Genomic DNA, 20,252 nt, shown 5'->3' on the forward strand with positions numbered 1-20,252 from the left:
ATGCCGGGTGTTCGGGTTCGATTCCCGTTCTGGCGGGGGGAATTTTTCGTCAGAGAAGCTTGCCCCTCGGATTACATTCAAGGCGTGTTATTTGGCTTAAGAAATCTCAACTAAGTATTAATGAGTGACGCTAGTTAATGCCTACGTTGAGACGGCAAAAGTTCCACAGGGAACGTGAACGCCATTCAAGAAGAAGAGATCTTTTCCGGACATTGTGGCCTTCATATTAACCCATTAGTGCCCAGCGTATGAAATTTAATACGCAAAAATGCCCGTTTTTGAAAAACTGTTTTTGATGAAACTAAAGTGTTAAGCGCATTTTAAATGATACCACATGACAATTTAAGAGTGTTTTTTTGAGTCAGTGTCATTTTATCTGTCATTTTTGTTGTTTTGTTGTGTATTGATGCTTACATAGTTCGAGTTTCCCGCAAAAGTCGCAAAGTAAACATAACCTAGACCTGGGCAGTAATGAGTTAAACACGTTCAATATTCAAGACCCCTTAGAAGCTTCATTTCTGCCTTGCTTCCATCTTGGAAGTCTTATCTGAAGCAATTGACTAACGTAGTAGATATGTAGATATGATCACTGTGCTAAAGTGGAACTGTCGTGGTCTAGTGCCTAAACTAGATTCGGTAATTTTTACTTCAAAATTATGACTGTGATATATTTGCCCTCTCTGAATCATGGCTTTCTTCTGACACAGATATCAACTTCCACGATTTTAACATTATCCGTCTGGATAGAGATGATTCTTATGGCGGAGTACTTTTGGGAATCGAGAAATTCTACCCTTTCTATAAAATTCCTCTTCCCAGCTCTATCAGACTTCGAAATTGTCGCTTGTCAAATAACTGCAAAGAATAAAGAACTTTGCATAGCTTCAGTATACGTTCTCCCGAATACTTCCATTAGCCGTAGCCAACTTTGGAATCTAGTCTCGATTATTTTTTCTTATTTGTTTTTTTTGCCAAGAAAGTCGTAGGGTTGTATCCGAACCATGACCACATAGTTGACGTAGGATTACGTTACGATATTTGTTGATTTTGAATATCTTCGAACAAAATGAGATTCTAGATTCGAACAAGATCATCGTGAAATAATCAAGAGACGAGATTGTGTTACTTGTTATGTTTCAGGGGTATAGCTTGCGATTCGTTAAGGAGGAGGGAGGTCCAAAATCCATATTTTCTGGCGTTATGCAATTTGTTAACAATGCCATAATATCGATTTATTCACTATTCTTTTCTTTCTTCAATATTACCCGGTAAGTTATTTGTATCACTCTTCAGTTTCTTCCGAATTCCATTTATGTTGTCTACAGTTAGCTTCTGTGCATGAAAAAAATAATGCTATAACTGTTCCTGATAATGCGTATACATTTAGCATCTCGAAATTGTTCAGTTATTTTGTTTTAAATTTGCTCTACTCTCGTTTGTGCGAAGCTCCCGTTTTACCAACATCCCAAGATCAGAAAAGTCGCAAATTAACTCAACTCCTGATCACACTTTCTTAAAGCTTACGCTTTTCGAATGTTCACAAATGCTACAGTAAGTGTATTTGATAGTTTCGACCACATGGTTGTCGAGCTGTATTTATCGGAATTTATCGGCTGATTGTTTGTAAGAAGCTCATAACAGGAACGTCAGACCTCATGTCTCCTCGACAATCTGGCAAGCAATTTTGGAGTTTAACAGACATAGAAGATGACCTTTTGCAGGTGAGGGCTGACTTTGGGAATTGATAACGGTAATCTCAAGGATTTTCCATTCAAAATTGTTGTAAATTATAACACTTTTCATCGCTCATCACGATGTTTTTACAAAAACGGCGTTTCTAAACGTTTATAGAACAAGTCGCAGATATAGATGTGATTCATTGTGTTTATTTTGGTTAAAAAATGTGGAATCCATACGCCGTAGCAATTTGCTAGCTGCACCAGATGCTCAGGGACGGTGGTTTTTGGATATTTGTAGTGAATCTGTCAATTGATCTGTCGTGTACCGAATATTATTATTAATGGATTCCTCGATTTGATTGACATCAATGGCGGCACGAACTCTCCGGTCCAACCCATAGAAGAGTATTTTACAAATTACCACATTTCAATAGAGGGCAATAAAAAGTTTGGCTGTTAGTAACCCTTCTTAAAAGATACGAGCCGTGCACCTTTGAAAGAATTTGTTGTTCGTCTTCCAATTTTGCAGAAGCTTGGAAGTTCTGAAGAGATAGAAACGAAGTGGTTTTTGTATCATGAACAGCCCGCATCTAAGAAAACAATGTCGACTACTTTTTTTCTATTTTTTTATTAGCCTGTGATGTTATCTTCATCCTGACGGAATAAATTATCCTTTACTAACAATGAAAATAAATCGATCGCTCACAACTTATGTGCATTAGTTTCAGCATATAGATTTCAATGAGAAACATCAAGAAGAGAAAAAAGAGAGTTGTATGGATGCCGAGTCGGCACTCTCAGAGTCTACACAGTGCTAGCAACTGCTGAATCGGTCGAATCGATTCGAAACGAGTACGAGTCGGTTTTGAAAATTACATTCTACCTACTTAAAAGATTTTGTTGTTGTTTTGATACGGGTCAGTCGCCACATACATGCATACAAATTAGACGCAATGTATTTAAAAAAAATGTGTCCACGTGGAAATTATCTATACCCCCTCTCCCCTCACCGTGGACAAACGTGGACATTTCGTGAACCCTACCCCCCTCCCCCCTATAGTTGTCCACGTAGTATGTGGACAGCCCCTGAGAGGTATGGATGTTACCACTACGCCAGATCGCCTCCTCTGTCGTGACTATAGATTGTTACTTAGGTGAGATTTGAAGTCGTGTCCTCATATTTCATCGACTCGAATATTAGATAGGAGCTAAAAAGTAAGGTGGCTTCCGTAATAAAGGGAGAAACTTCGTTATCTCACGTCATTCGCCGCGCGGAATAAAAGGAAGTAAACAAATATTGAACTAGCAGCTCCGAAAAGTTTCCTTACAAATAAATAATTTAGAAATCACAAGATCTTAATGTTTCGTGTATTTCTTTATTGGGTACTATCGGGTAAAAATCAGTCAAAACTTTCTGCTACAAAACTGTGATTACAAACCGCAAATGTTTCTATCAAAATCTTTAAAAACATTAAAATCAGACTTCATTTCAGTGTAACCTCTTATCGATCGGTTTAAATTTCCTCCTCAATCGGCTTGTAGTCGGGCAGCAGCTCCCAGATCTTCATACGCCACCTCTGGCGACGCAATTCCGTCTCTTTCTCAATCTTCAAAATGATATGAAGTCGTTGCCAACGTTCGAAAACCTTCCATTTTAGTTGCCTGTGAATTAAGAAATAAAAAAATAAAAAAAAAAAAAAAAAAAAAAAATATATATATATATATATATATATATATATATATATATATATATATATATATATATATATATATATATATATATATATATATATATATATATATATATAGAGGAGAGTCTTGGATGGTTCCTGAAACACGCACCATTCATAATGGGCTGCCGCATGAGACATCTTGCCCTGTAATACCATCAGGGATTGTTTGGTGCGCCCAATCCACACCGAGATGACCTTCTCGGTTATATGTACCTCCCACCAATCGATTGCTACTTGCATCTTTTTGCGTTGTTCGTGGCAGTACTGGTGAAAAAAAAGGAAACAGTTAAAGTTATGTTACATGTAAAGGTATTCAAAAATCACCTCTTTCCAGTGGCTCATTCCAAGCTTTAGAAGCTTACTATGTGCCAATCCGTCCGCTTTCTGCTTCTTACTCTCCCAAACCGCATTCGTCAATCCCCACCACTTTCTGAAATATTTCTTCTTGGAATATCTCTTCCGAGCGACCTGCGCCCGACGTTCGTTGTCTCGTCTGATACCGAGGAGCAGCTTGAACGCGGTGATACCGATCCTCATCAACTTAATCAACCGAAACTCTTTGGCAATCTGGTTGTTTGCAATCCATGCCTGACGTTCCTGCTCGCGGATGATCTTCTGTAACTTTTCAAGTTTGCGCTTCTCGCGCATCTCCCGGTAGCGTTTCTTACGTGCTTCCTCGTCCTCCAATCTCTTGGCCTCTTCGATGGCCAATTTGTTGTCCTCGCGTTCCTTTTCCAGCCGCATGCGACGCTCTTTCGCTTCCTGGTGCCGTTGGCTACGTTCTAATGCTCGATGTTGCATCTTCACCAAGAATTTTGGTATCATCAATCCCTGCGCTTGGAGCTTCCGCTGCTCATCCTCTTCGCTGGTGTCGTTCTTTATATTACCCACGATTTGGATGCACTTTGCTTTAGCGCGCAATCTTACGTGGCCGGTTCGCATTGCCTTGTGCAATTCGCTTTGAATTTCCATCTTCGATATTTTAGCGGCTTCGGAGAATTTGGACAGCTTCAGTTCCGTGATGATTCGTTCCTGGCGTTCGAGCTTCAGCTTCTGTAGCTCAATGATGTCTTGCTGGACCTTGAGTCGGTGCTCGTAGTCTTTCCTCGCCGTTGTCGCTTGGGCAGTGGCTGCGCTCGGTTTGGGCGTCTTTTTCTTATTAGCACGGATGTTGTTGATGAATTCGTTGATACGTTTCAGTTTTTGCTCGCGAGTGGAAGTTACACCAGCACCTTTGGAAATTTTCTCCAGTATCGTAAACTGAAGCCATTTAAAGAAATACTGTTTGAGTAATGCACGATCGTAGTTCTGCATGAAGCCTTCCTTCAGCGCGGCACTTATTACTTTCCGCGATTCTTCAGATATCTCTATTTTGTCATCGTTTTCCGTTGGTCTGTAATTTGTGACGCGGAGTTTACTGTAGTCTTTCTCATCCATTTCGCAGCGTTTAACCATAATCAGATCGGCCTCATCCAGCGGAATAACAGGTTCCTCGATGATTTCCGGCTCGTCGTAATTGTAAGTAAGCTTCTCCTTTCCAAAATCGGTGCTATCATTGTTGGACGATCCACCTGAATCCTCGATACGGGTAACCGTAAAGCAATCGTCGCTAGAATAGGTTTGAGCATTGGTTTGCGGATGGTCCTCATTGGTGTGTTCAGAGGTGCTTTCTACGGACAGAAATTCTGCATCGTCGAATTCATCTAATTCGGAGTCCAACGACTCCAGAAACAGTTCGTCATCATCGTACTCGTACTCGGAGCCATCCAACGAGAAGGACGACTCCTCGGCTGGATATGTTATCACTTGGGTGTCGCCAAAGCGTACCACTTTGTTGCCATCCTCATCCTCTTCTTCTTCTTCCTCGATTTCTGATTGATGTTGGTTATCCTGAGGCTGATCGGAAATCTTTGAATCCATTTGTGTCGGTTCATCTATGATTTCCTCTATCGAAGCCGGTTGTCTGTCTATCAACAGTTCCTCATCGAAAAAGCTCTCAGTTCCGCGTATTGCTGTTTGATAGAAATCATTGGTGAATCTCTCGCACTCCTCCAGACTGTCGTAGATGAAACTGTTATCTATTTTTGGCAAATCGATGTATAGAAAACTTTTTTTCTGCTCGCTGATCTGGTGCTTCCGGCCATTTGTGCCGGCCTTCGAGATCTCCGTGCGAAATTTGCTCAGCTCGTTCTCGAACAGCGTCGACTCAATGGTCCTATTGTGGATCTCCAGATTTTCCTGCTGGTACACACGTACGGGATCCAGGGGAGGCTTACTGCGGGTTTCCTTGGGTTTACGCTTGATCATCTCATGTCTAAATTGTAAATAGAATAAAAACTAATTTGTTTCCACTCATTGTTCGATAAACATGAACATTTCAAAAAAACATTTTTTTGCTTATCAAATGCTGAGTTTGAATCTTCGTTCTATCTTCATTTAAATATTTCCATTAATGAACAGAGACATTTTGGATGTTTTTGAGGTGATGTAAGGGATGTGATCACGAAAGGATAGCTTCTCCACCGGATTAAATTTGAAGCTTATCAAAGATAGCTCGCGTGAACATTCCAGTGAATTTTACGGCATTTTTGTAGGTGCGTAACCTACAGATCTTTGACCTCAGACGAAACTATTTAGTTACTTCATTCAACAGCATTCAAAGTCATCTGGATATGGGAGTTAGAAGTACTGTTGACTCAAATTTATACCATTGCCGTGTATCGAAAAGTCCTAAACCTTAAAAATACCAATAGGTTGTTGAAATTTTTGGTTAAACACGCGCTATTATTGCTCATAGTGTTGACAGACAGTTGACTGACCTTTTTTGAATATACCATCTAGAATGTTCCAGTAACGTTCAATTGGTCGTATTTGGTCAATCGAGAGCCAGAAAAAGTCAAAATTTGGTCAATCGAGAGCTAAAAAAACAAAATTTGTTCAATCGATTGCCAAGTGAGTCGATTAAGCAATGTTTCGCTGCCGTGTTCCATTCAAATCAGTATCTAGTCGAATGGAATTCAAACCAGTTTGAAAGAATTCGGATGTAAAATTACCTGGAGGTTCTAAGATGGATAGGTGTAAGACAGCTAGGAATCGCTATGATCGTCTACGAAGTTTGATATCTGAAGGAGCAGCACCTACGAAACGGTTTGATCCACTTCGACTAATTCCCCATCTGTTTGATACACAATGAGATAATTATCTGAGAACTGTGGCGAGGTGGTTCTGAATGGGACGACTCTGACTCCGTTCGAATTTTGACACCCTGAGAAATGGATTGGAAAATAAACTAAACAGCTATCAAGCATTGGAGATACACAGGTTCCGAGTAGTGGATCGTGGACAAGTAGGCTGTATATAAGTGACTATCTGACCCGGCAAACTTCGTACCGCCCCCTCTTCCCCCTTAGAAAAGGGGAGGAATGTCTATCCAACATAGAGACATTCTCCCGTAAAACCTCCACATGCCAAATTTGGGTTCGTTTGTTTGATTAATTTTCGAGCTGAAATTCGTATTTCATTTGTATGGCAGCCCCCTCTTAGAGAGGGAGGAGAAGTCTCAAACTATCGTAAAAACCTTCTCCGGCTCCAGAAACCCCTACATACAATTTTTTACGTCGATCGGTTCAGTGGTTTCCGAGTCCATAAGAATCAGACAGACAGACAGAAATCCATTTTTATATGTATAAATAAATTCCGAAGGCTGCTCCGTTAAAACCGTTGTTCCCCGTTTTGAATTATGAGCCGCGGTAACCGGAATACCGTGGCCGGAAAAATCACAAAGGAAATAAGCGTAATGGAAATAACCACAGAGAAAACAACCGTAATGTCACAAAAGCCTACCAACACAACGACCCCGGCCTGAGCCAACACTCCACGTTGGGCGCCAAATGTAACCCGCGACGCCGTGAAAGCGCGGGAGTGGTGCTTAAGCGAACCGCTTACCTGCGGAAGAGATATCTCAAGAAACATAAAAATAGTTAAAACCTAATATATCTATATAAATAAAAATGTAAGGCAAAATCTGTTGAAAAACGGAAAATCCGAAGAAGGGATGGTCCGATTTTAGCCTTCTATATTTTGTTGTATTCGTCTCTTCCCGTAGGTCAATATAGTGGAGAGAAAAATCGGAAATTTTTGAAAAATCCTGAAGGAAGGTCGGAAAATTCGGAAAATTGAATTCCCACATGTTCGAAAATTACATCGTAATAAGCGTTGTTAGTCCAATCGATGTTTGCGCTCTCGAAATTGATCTTTGTTCGTAAGTGGAAACGGATTTTCAGGCGAAGTAACGCATTTCCATATCTTATATCTATTAATAAAAATGGAAGGCAAAATGTGTTGGTAAGCGCAAAAGCCGAGGAAGGAATGGTTCAATTTGAGTCATCTACATTTCGTTGTATTCGTCTCTTCCCGTAGATCAATATAGAGGAGCGAAAATCGGAAAATTCGGAGAATTGAATTCCCATATGTTCTACAATTAGCTAAGCGTTGTTAGACCATTTGATGTTGGCGCTAACGAAATTGATTTTTGTTCGAAAGTGGAAAAGGATTTTCAGATGGAATAACGCAATCCTATATCTTCTATCTATATGAACAAAAATGAAATGCCAAGTGTGTTGGTGTACCCTAAACCCGAGGAAGGAATGGTCGGATTTGAGCTGTCTTTATTTTGTAATATTCTCTGTATCAAACATGTATTCCATGCAACGGAGAAACATGTTATTTTTATAGACAATTTATAGTAAAAGGAAATTGTAAAGGGTCAAAAACCAATCAATCAATGAAGAGTTCAGTGATTGGACTCACTAACGTTCACTTAGTAAGAAAACGTGGATGTTTGAAAGTATTCAAATCAAAAAATCTATTTTGGGCGGGACGAAGTTCGTCGGGTCAGCTAGTTTTAAATATATTTATTTGGTTTTTCAAACTCACCCCTCCCCAAGGTCGGTGCACAAATATCAAGTTCGTTTCAAAGAATTTATGATACAAGTCCTTATACAAATAAAGTTTTCATTTTTCTCCTAAAACTAGATTTGAAATTTGGTTCTCTGGTGCATAACCTCATGGAATGGGTCAATAGTAGAATAGATATAATGCAAAAAAATTAAATGGATTGAAGCACTGGATTCGATTATTTTTTCCTCAAAGTGTTGTCTTTATCTTTATTTTTCTGAGCAGTGGTCTTAATGTTCTGTCCGACACTGTAGTTACCAGATGATAAAGGTTCTGGAATATCATGTTTGCATATTTCCTATAATCTTTGTCTCTGTGTTCTTGGTAAACTAAGAATTCATGCCTGTTTTTCATGTGTCATAAAAAACTATATAGAAGGATTTCTAGGCACTTCCTGCGACCTGTTTTCTTGTCGATATTATAAAACAATATCCCCGAAACTGTAACTGTAAAAATAACCATAAACCATCGATTAAATTATAGTTTACAGTTTATGATTCTTCCACAAGTGCAATTCTTTCACAAATGTAACCATTGTATTTAGCGAATAACTATACGAAAGTCAAACATTTGTGGTTGGCTTTTGTGCGTATGAATCTAACGACGAATAGCAAAGTCGTAGTTTTGATGTTTTCTAAGTAATGAACGAGTTATTGATTTCTCGGTCTCGGAATACAACTAAATATCAATTCAAAATTACGCTAGCAGGACTACGTTGAGACAGCAAAGTTACTTTAGGTCCATTTCAGACTAATCATGATGATCCTTTGTCTTGAAGATAATTCCCATAGAAAAAATAGACATTCGAATTGCAAAATAGTTTAAAATTAGGCGAGACGCTAACACCAAACTCACCTGATGTCCATCACAAGCATTGGGTTGAGCGTGCTCTTCTGACATCCATTCCCACTGAGTATTCTCATCTGTGCTTCGTCGACAAAGTCCATGTTGAAGAATCGCTTCACCGTCTTCGAAGTGACTGTAATACTATTCAGGTGCTTTCTCCGAATTCGATCCCAACGATTTTCTTTGTGTTTGGTTTGATTCAACAGTCTTTCCAAAATCTGAGCTGGTTCGCCAACTAAATCTGGCCTTTTGCCGGAATTTACGTCTCGGGACATTTTGATTTTGTGCTGGTGAGGCTCGACGTTTTTCGAGAATTTTCAATGTCGATATAAACAAAACCAGAGCCTGTCGTCAAGGTAACGATGGCCCGCCAACGAATGCAACAGCAGTTGCAATGGCTGCGTACTGAATAGAGATTACTACTTTATCAAAAAAAAAAAAAAATAAATAAATAAAATGCAACGAAACGTTTACTATATTTCTCAAAATATTTTCCAAAAGACGTTTACAATTACGGTGTGTTATGACAAACTTCCACACATTAAATGTTTTTATGTCCATTCATAGAACATTCCTGCATCACAGCATTGGGCTGGTCCTGGTGTTGTCGTATTGCATCGACTGGATTCTACGTGCCAATTTTAAACTATTCTTCTTCTTCTTTGTTTTTAAGAGGCTTAAAACTTTGCAGTTCATTCGCCTCTATTTTAAACTATTTGCGTGTTTAATCATCCATCAGTTGAGTCGATAGCACTACTTCTAGCTCCTGCTCTTCGTCATACATGTTGCGACTTTTGCCTTGGTGTTTGAGGCGCTGGTGCCGAATAAGGTTACCTTTAAATGCCGACGCGTAATCGCATTTTTCACATGAAAAACCCCTCTTTGATGTGGACTGTCCGCTCTCTACAATGTTCTGGTAAGGATTTACGCTAGAAGTTTGCTGATCATTAATTAACAGACTTGGTGTTTCGTCTGTCGCACTCTTCTTACGATATATACTAGTTTTAATCCCCCTGTGGTTTTGATTGCGCAAGTGCCGCCGAATGTTTCCCTTGAATTCAGAAATGTAGTTACATGTTGCACAGGAAGAGATCTTTAATAATTTGGGTGCTTTCAGGTTGGAACGCTGTTGATCATTGTCGGGGCTATCCTCCAGCAGACCAGAATGCCCCATTAGTTTCACATGACGAAGTGCATTTGGTCTGTATTGTGAGGTGTAATTACAATCACTGCATGTGTAACCTTGATATAACTTATGTAATTTATCCTTCAAAGTAAGTCTAGGTCGCCGTATGCGGCTGTGGATTGTATCATTTGACGTTGATTTTGCGATGTTATCGACATTCTGTGGAGCGGTTGCTGCATCCTCACCGACTTCTGTCGGTTCCGTTTTAATTTCAGATTCGAGAGACGGCTCCGATATGGTTCCATATACATCATTGTGTTCTCGTTCTTCTACCTCTAGTTCTACCTCGATTTTTATAGGCGAGGAGAGAATCCTTTCAGGATTCCGCAATCTCTTAAAGTAACTGTCCGATGTGAGGCTTACTTTTCTCAGCAGATAGAACATCTCAAGTTGTGCTTGGCAGAGACAGCAGATTTGTTGGGGCATACCGTCAGAAGCGGTGATCTAAATCGAATTGAAATCAAGTCTACCATATAGTTTTTTTTTAAATATTAAAAACCACGTACCTTTATCTGCAGACAATCTTCCATCACTACAGCCAGTATGGCACCATCGATGCGCGAGGATTCGTAAATTGACACTGATTCAAACTCTCCCGTACGCCGGCAAAGGCGACAAACGCTGTCCATTGTTTGCTCTGTGGCAGGGTTGACTATACTGTTTGTAGCTTTTCGAAACAGTTGTTTGCTGTAATATGTACGTTTACCGACGCCTCTCAATGCTTTGTTTGTTATGTTTAGTTCAGTTTTTCGTTTTTAAGAGGCTCTAAGCCTTGCAGTTCATTCGTCTCTAATTTGTTTACTACTGAATCCGCGTTGACGGTATTGAGCTTCGTATTACGGAATGGGGGAGTAGGCATGACAGTATGGGTTTGCACACGGCTTACAGAGACAAGGCTAGCTACTCCGGATCAGTCATTTTTTAGTGACGTCATCTGAGTCGTTGAAGTAAACAATGTGTTCTTATTTTTTATTTTTCGTGCTTTGTAAGTTTGTGCGTTGATAATATAGTTGATTATATTTAACACCATGAATAATTTGATAAAACATTTATCCACAAAGAACATAATTATCGGTTTTTCGGAAAGCGAAAGAATCTCGTTTTTGGCCCGATAATGTCATTTTCATAATTTATACACCCGCTCACAGCGCATTGAACCATTTTCGATTTTTCATTTCAGGAACATTTACGCGTAAGTCGGAAAACAAAATACAACTGGCGACTGTTTACACTGACAATTCGGATGACGTCATCAAAAAAAATATTTACTCGCTAAAGAACTAGCCTTGTCTCTGTAAGCCGTGGGGTTTGCAGAAGAAATGAACACGCTTTAAAAATAAAAATTATGAATGAAAATATTTTTTTCAAATCACATTACTAGGGGGTCTCCGTAGCCACATTGGTTGCGCGTTCGCTTAGTAAGCGATCGATCGTGAGTTCAAAACTCAGGGCCCTCATTGACCATTTTTGTGTTGTTACAGAATAACTACGTCCACGCAACAATCATCAGCGATGGAGATCGATCCACGGTCGAAATAAGATTGATTCATCCATACAACTGCTCTGCTCTGCAAGAAACATCGGGCTACTGTTCTATAAATAACTCAACAATGATCAATCAACTGTCTCCGCTGTCCGGTCTAACTTGGATAATGGAAGAACAGATAGAAAACTCTTACGCCTAAATGGCTACTGTGTAAATGTACCATATGTTATGGTATAGAAGGAATACTGGCGAATGGCAACTGTGTAATGTACTAATTATAGATATGATATCCATGTGACATGTACACGATTAAAATTTGGCTCTGTTACAGCTAAAATGCTAATGAGCCTAAAATAAATAAATGGGATAAAAAAAAATCAAATTAGTATTATATGTAAATGAAAATCACTTTTGCTTGCAAGCAGTGAAAAAATATCATACAAAAATTGTGTCTAAAGGTAATTTTATATTATAAAGGTAAGTTTTAGTGAGAATATCTGAAAATTCATAGAAAATAGTTTAAATTAGGGTTAGACAAACGTACTTCTAGTAGGTAAATAAAGCCAAAAAAATTTTCATACAAATTTCAGCAATTTTAAACTGCCTGAGGGCCAACTAATCTGATAGAGAATAGCTGGCCTCGTACAAACTAATGTCGTATCCAGATGTCGACACCATTCCGACCAAGACGGGTCTATGGTACTAGGTGAGGCCGTTTGGTCACTAAGTTGGTTAGGGGAGCGGTATATGAAAACAGTACGGAAGAAAGCAGAAGGGGATTTTTTTCCTTGAAGTGTGAAAGAGACAGACTGATCACAAGCGAGCTTGAGCACAAGCGTATTGTGTTTTGTTTACAAACAAAACACAGTAGACTTCCAAGATGGCTGGAGAGTGGTTTTAGCCAAGACGGGTCATGGTACTAGGTGAGGCCGTTTCGTCACTAAGTTGGTTAGGGGAGCGGTATATGAAAACAGCACGGAAGAAAGTAGAAGGGGAATTATTTGCTTGTAGCGTGAAAGAGACAGACTGATCACGAGCGAGCTTCGGCAATAGCGTATTGTGTTTTGTTTACAAACAAAACACAGTAGACTTCCAAGATGGCTGAAGAGTGGTTTTAGCAAGTTGGCCCACCTTAGTATATACTTCTAGGCGCCTTGGTTTTAGCAAGTTGGCCCACCTTAGTATATACTTCTAGGCGCCTTGGTTTTAGCAAGTTGGCCCACCTTAGGATATACTTCTACGTGCCTTGATTCCGACGTCAACGCGAATTTGGTTCAGGGGTTAGACATCAATTGAATCTAGGCTACCCAAAATCAAAATCAATATGGCGTCATTTGTTTATCAACATATCATTTACGAGGATTGAAATCGAAAAATGCGCTGCTTTATTCTAACTGCATGAGCGATTTTCATATTTCGGTTTCACATAGAGGTGTTCACATTTAACATGGAGTTTAAAGTTAGCCACTATTCGACTATATAACCGGACCGAGTTGTAAACAACAGTAATTGATTGAACCAAAATGTCAGTAAACCGCAGCAATATTGGGTACACTGGCAATATGAGGGATTTGACGTTTTAGTCGTACCCCTGATTTGGTTTGGTTCAAGGCGCCTCTATATGTACCAGGTGAAACAATCATATGAAATGCAGTTTCAGCCATATTGGAAATGCTGTCGGTATTGTTTACAAATAGCATCAGAACGCTGCCGGCGGCTCTCTACAAACTGCTACGACGCTCATTCGAACGATGCCTACTATGTTCGGGTTTCGCGAATTTATGTGAAAAAGAAAGTATGATTTTGTAGAATTTCATTCTCATAACCACTACTCTCGCATGTGAAAATGCAAAAATGGCGTATCCTAGCAATAACAAAACAAACAACCCCCGCTCCACAAACCGTAATCCCCTTCTTAATGAAGTGATGATGTTGCTTCACCTGTTATACATTGATATAAGCGCCTTGGTTTGGTTTAAGATGATACCAGAGAAGAGAAGTGGAACTTGAGAGAAAAAAGTGGCAACGATTTGTGGCAAGAAAATGTAAACAGTGAAAAAATTGACAGATGGTTTACGCTCTAAAAATTGAACTAATTGTTAAGATGTCTCTAAGAGGGTGGGAGACATCATATATAAGGTGGGAGGTTCGTATATAATGTTAGCATCATCATGATAAACACGGCGAATGGGATAGAAATTATGAACTGAAAATTGAATAAAATATACATATACACGCTGAAACGCTGTGGACAAATATTATAATGCATTTTTATCGGCTTATGTATAATGCATTATCAAAATAAACCCATATGTATTGTAATCATAACTTGCTGTTCTATTCATAACAACATTTATGGTCGTATTCCACCAATGATGACAAATGTGTAATTTACGAATGAAGCTTCGTCATAGAAACTGAACATTGAAAAAAAAAATTAAAATGTGGTAAGAGCATCAGTTGATATATTTTAAAGCATTCTCATCGGAATAAATTGAATGATACAATAATTATACGACTAAATAATGTATGTACGCTTAAAAAACAACTTAAAAATAATAATAAATTTCTGAATAAATTTCTTTTTTTTTTTCAGTTTCGAACACACCCCGTAAAAAGCCATTTTTTTAAATACCCTCTGTTGGTATTGTATCTAGAATTTACAAGGTAATGAAACGTTAACGTCAATTAGTTTTTAGTAAACAGCTTTTTAGCTGCCGGGGAAATTAACACCAAACTATATACTATATATATTCCATGCCAATTATTGTTCGTAATTGTTCTTTATAGTTTTCATTCAAGGGCGCTACATTTTTTCATATTTTTTCTCGAAAGCTGAGGATTTTTTAGACAACATATCCAAAAATGTGTCCTTCGTTTTTTAATTATGATTTTTCAAATTTAACCGATGGTTAAAAAAATCATGTTTCTCCTTTTTTCCAAAAATTACGTTTTTCAAAAATTCATAACTTTTGATCTACTGAACCGATTCAGATAATCGACATAGTTAATTCAAGTCAATAATTTCACACTTGCAAAAAATTATTTTTTTTATTTTTAAAAAAACAGATACAATTATTAATCACAAAAACAAAATTAATTTTTTTCGCAAGTGCAATATTTTTCCAAAAACATCTAGGCTTTAATTTGATATATCTATCATCTGAATCGCTCTAGCAGTTCAAATGTTATGAATTTTTGAGAATAGGAAAAAGGGGAAGAAATTAATATTCCGAACTATCGGTTAACTTTAAAAAATTATAACTCAAAAAAGAAAAAAAGAACATATCTAATTTTGAGTTAAAAATCCTCAGTTTTCAAGAAAAAATATAGAAAAATATAGCGCCGTTGGTCCCGAAACCATGTAAACTATAAAAACGGATACAATCAAGAATTACAAGAAAAAAATTCAAATTTCTTGCAAGTTTGAAAATATCAATCAAAATATCGATCATGTATATCTAAACTCGCATAAAATGTAAAAACACGATTTTCCATGTCATCGATGGATTGAGTGGTAACATTGTCGGATCAAATCGCATATCAGTCCAAAAAGCATCGCATATCGTTATATACGGCTTTATATGCGTACACAATATGGAATATACGTATATAGCCTCCACTTTTGCGTGTATATACTAGTTATATGAATCCAATTTTCAAAATGAATTTTTCATTTTCACGAAAATCTGAAAACCACTATATCAGTTTGGCATGGAATGGCTGCAATAATACTGCAATAGTTCACAAATTTCAAAGTTCGCGTTTTTCTTGTTGTTTTTCATGTCTTTTAGTGCGGCCATAATAATAATTAAGATTACTGCATTTGGATTGATGGTAGAAAATATCATTAACTTCCTTGAATAGTGGATGTGATATAATCCACTTTATATATGTATATATATTAATAAATATTTTCAAACGAATACATTTGTCAAACAAACTGCAAAACTAAATACTTTTATACTGTGCCTTAATTTTTTGATTTTAACGTTCAAAGACTCTTCAATAAAAATGGCATTGAAAAACTGAGTAAAACTGACATACAATTATGACGGATGATTGCTTCTTGATTGACGCGTGCTCCAACTGGCGAAGTGCCAATTAAAAGGCACTCCAACTAAAAAAGCGCTATAAAACTACTATAAAACTGAAAAATATATAAAAAATATACGAAGACTCTTTTTGTCGTTTATGAGTTTGTTTTTTTAAGTTACTACTAGGCATGTTTGCGGATTAATGGAAAGATATGATATGTTGATCCTTGATATGAGAATGAAAGTTAACAACTGGAAAAAAAATAAAATTCATGTGAATGGAGACGATTTTTGTGTACATCACATGCCACGTGGGCCTTTTGCTGATTAAATAAGTAAGATTTCTTCCAAAACGTCATAATTTTACAACCATTGAGTCGATTTCAAAAATCGTAATATCAAATGAAATCTTATTCTTCTATGAATCAACTTCAATCTGTCATTCGAACAAACTCAAAAATTAAATACTACATAAAAACTTTAATTATGAAGTGTAGAGAATTTGCGACTTAATTTTCTACAATTCGCTCTTTCACACCAAATTTCTATCTTGTCGCAATTTCAAACCTCTCAAAATGATAGGTCAAAGAACGAAAAGCAGGAAAAATTAACAAATAATGGGGGGTAAATAATAAAGCAAAGGTAATCATGGATTTTTAATAGATTAATCTCATAAAAATATTGAAAAAAAACATTCCTTTTTTAATTTCTCTTTCAAATTTTGATAAAGTTGCACTGAATAGTTAAATAAGGGCAATATTAATATTTGAATAAACTTATGTAATTATAAACATGTTTATATAAACCTTCCCATCTTCTCATTTTTCATTAAAGACCTTGCGTCAAGACAGCTAGAAATCCATACACTCTCAAATCAAGTGTGCCTGAAAAAATTATATTCTTCACGTAAACAAGCGATGAAAATGTGGACACTTTTTAGTGAGTGAATTGTATGGAGTTCCACTGCTGTGATGATACATAAACAAACTACACTGTTTATCTGTCACAAGCAAGCGCATGCGGTGCAGGGATGCAAGGCGACATGAAAAACTGAACAAAAATCATAGCTAAGTTTTGCAATAATATACAGTGATTTGCCAGAAGAAGATGCAACAGCACTTCGACGAACACCTGAATGACGGAGCAGAGGACCATGGCAGTGGGAAAAGCAATTTCGTCGGTGAGACAAGCGTGGTGCCAGTTCCAACGACAAGCGAAGTTAAGGACGCTGTCAACCAGCGGAAGAACAATAAACCCGCTGGGAAGGATGGCATCGGAGCGGAGCTTATTAAGATGGCCCGGAGAAGCTGGCCATTTGTCTGCACCGGCTGATTGTGAGAATTGGGGATGCAGAACAACTGCCGGAGGAGTGAAGGATGGGGATATCTGCCCGATCTAGAAAAAGGGCGACAAGCTGGACTGTGAGAACTATCGTGCAATCACCGTCCTCAATGCTGCCTACAAAATGCTATCCCAAATTATTTTCCGTCGACTATCACCAATTGCGAACATCTTTGAGGGAAGTTATCAGGCCGGCTTCGTTGAAGGACGGTCAACGACGGACCAGATTTTTACGTTGCGACAGATCCTTCAGAAAGGCCGTGAATACAGACTCCCCACGCACCATCTGTTCATCGAGTTCAAAGCAGCGTATGATACCATCGACCGCGAAGAGCTATGGAAAATTATGAACGAGAACGGCTTTCCCGGGAAGCTGATTAGACTTATTAAAGCTACGATGGATGGTACGCAGTGCTGTGTGCGGATTTCGAGTGGACTGTCGAGTCCATTAGTATCCCACAGGGGATTTCGGCAAGGTGATGGCCTTTCTTGCTTGCTATTCAATATAGTATTACAGGGTGTTATGAACCGAGCGGATATCAACACGAGGGCACGATTTTCAACGAATCTAGTCAGTTCATCTGCTTTGCTGATGACATTGATATTGTCGGTAGAACATTTGCGGCGGAGAATGAAGCGTACACCAGACTAAAACGCGAAGCAGCGAAGGTTGAATTGAAGATAAATGCTTCCAAAACGAAGCACATGCTGGCAGGGGGAACTGAGGCCGACCGACGCCTCTTAGGCAGTAGTTTAACCATCGACGGCAATGAGTTCGAGGTTGTTGACGAGTTCGTCTACCTTGGCTCACTGGTGACGGCGAATAATGACAACATTCGCGAGATTCGAAGGCGTATTATAAGCGGAAGTCGTGCCTGGGCTTCACAAGCAATTGCGGTCGAACAGACTGAGTCAAAGTACAAAGTGTACATTGTACAAGACGCTTATTAAACCGGTTGTTCTTTACGGGCATGAAACGTGAACAATGCTCGAGGAGGACCTGCGAGTGCTCGGAGTTTTCGAAAGACGAGTACTAAGAACGATCTTCGGCGGCGTGCAGAAGAGTATGGAGGCGAAGAATGGACCATGAACTCGCACAGCTCTCCGGCGAACCCAGTATTCAAAAGGTGGCTGGACGGATAGGGTGGGCAAAGCATGTTACAAGAATGTCAGACAACTACCCTGCGAAGATGGTGTTTGCCTCAAATCTGGTAGGTACAAGACGACCAGGAGCACATCGAGCTAGATGGTTGGACCAGGTGGAGCGAGATCTGGCGGTGAGTACGCGATGTCCAAGTAGTTGGAGATAGGCAGCCCACAACCGAGTGAATTGGTGGAATATTGTTCATCAGGCCTTGTCATAAGACGGAAAGCCAGTTAAATGAATAATAAATAGAGATTAGCCTCTAATTGGACATCTAACTAATTGGAAAATTCTGTAATGCATCGTTTGTCTGAGAAACTTTTTAAGCCCAATTGACGCATTTACGAGAAAACGACAGAAACCGCTTTTCTCAAAATTTCGACATGGTTTGTTGGTATCAGGATCGGTTACTACCAGTGCCACAAATTATTAAAATTTATTCATGACAGCAAGAATTAACTTTTTCCCAGTGTCTCATGAAGTCTCTTTTGAAGAAACACAACATCATATCTCTCATAGTGAGTCTCTTGCGTTCATTTCAATCAAGTCAATGACGCGTGAACTTTGTTCACAATATTCAATGAAAACAGCACGGATGAAGTTCGCGCACCTTCGTTACTATCAATAATTTGAAATGACTATCACGGATTACCAATTTGATATTCATCACTTGCAGTGATTTTTTTTGTTAAAAACAATTCCTAAATTAATTAAGAACCTCGTCCTGCATACAGATACTGCGGTTAAATGTGGCTTGATGATTGGATTCGATTTCAATGCGAAGAAGCCAATAACAGGGGCGAAGCATCCCATGGCTGACTCCACTTCACAAACTTCTAACTTTTTTAATTTTGATAATTTTATTTCGTTCATATAATTTTTGTGTTTTTATACAATCAATAAGCAGAAAAAGAAATATGGATATTAAAAATTTAATTTGTTTTATTTGTTCAGAGCTCAAAAAAACGTCCAAAAATCTTGCGTTCACACTAGCATACCCTATAGTCGATTTCACTCTCAATTGGTTGACGTTGAATTTTTATGTTTTGATTCTCACAAACACGCAATGATATTCAATTTTGATGATTCCAATATCGAGGCGAAAATGAAGATGCAATGAAAAATGAACTTCATATCATGTTTATGTTCATTTATGAGTCGGGGCTCTTTTTTGAACTGCGGTTCATGAAAGAACTGTGTTTCTTTTAAGAGCCGGCTTATTGGTAAAGAATCGAGTTCAAAACTCAGGGCCCTCATTGATCATCTTTGTGTTGTTACAGAATAACTATGTCCACGCAAGAATCATCAGCGATGGAGATTGACCCACGGTCGAAATAAGATCGATTCATCCATACAACTGCTCTGCTCTGGAAGACACATCGGGCTGCTGTTCTATTCTAAAGCTCAACAATGATCATTTCAACTGTCTCCGCTGTCCGGTCTAACTGTATAATGGAAGAACAGAAGGAAATCTCTTACGCCTAAATGGCTACTGTGTAAATGTGTACCATATGCAATGGTATAGAAGGGAAAACCCTAACGCCGAAACAATGACAACTGTGTAATGTGATAATTATAGATATGATAAACATGTGATATGTACACGATTACAGCTAAAACGCTAATGAGCCTAAAATAAACAAAAGGGATAAAATAAATTACGAGTTTTGGTAGAAGTGTTTGAAAGTATTTATATCAAAATATCAATTTTGGGCGGGGCGAAGTTCGCCGGGCCAGCTAGTATCTTATAGACAGTCCCATTCTTACTTGGTATGAACATTATGGACATAATAAATACATAATGGTGAATTGAGTCACCTTAAAATAACTAAGTACACCACTAA

The 20,252-nt window shown here is 38.4% G+C and overlaps 2 protein-coding genes across 2 annotated transcripts; both read right to left on the bottom strand.

The window, feature by feature from the left end:
- Positions 1-3,051: 3,051 nt before the first annotated feature.
- Positions 3,052-9,628, bottom strand: LOC129779513 (calponin homology domain-containing protein DDB_G0272472). The gene is made up of 4 exons (XM_055787031.1): positions 9,224-9,628; positions 3,737-5,726; positions 3,522-3,676; positions 3,052-3,341 (listed from the first exon to the last, which is right to left on the bottom strand). Exons 1-4 carry the CDS (start codon positions 9,487-9,489, stop codon positions 3,194-3,196), a joined length of 2,559 nt encoding a protein of 852 aa, XP_055643006.1. The 5' UTR covers positions 9,490-9,628; the 3' UTR covers positions 3,052-3,193.
- Positions 9,629-9,758: 130 nt separating this feature from the next.
- On the bottom strand, positions 9,759-11,231 carry LOC129779514 (RE1-silencing transcription factor B-like). The gene is made up of 2 exons (XM_055787032.1): positions 10,907-11,231; positions 9,759-10,844 (listed from the first exon to the last, which is right to left on the bottom strand). The coding sequence occupies exons 1-2, from the start codon at positions 11,027-11,029 to the stop codon at positions 9,939-9,941; spliced, it is 1,029 nt and encodes a 342-aa protein (XP_055643007.1). The 5' UTR covers positions 11,030-11,231; the 3' UTR covers positions 9,759-9,938.
- Between the last annotated feature and the right edge of the window lie 9,021 nt (positions 11,232-20,252).

This window comes from Toxorhynchites rutilus, chromosome 3, assembly GCF_029784135.1.
Source record: "Toxorhynchites rutilus septentrionalis strain SRP chromosome 3, ASM2978413v1, whole genome shotgun sequence".
In the NCBI taxonomy this organism is placed as follows: domain Eukaryota; kingdom Metazoa; phylum Arthropoda; class Insecta; order Diptera; family Culicidae; genus Toxorhynchites; species Toxorhynchites rutilus.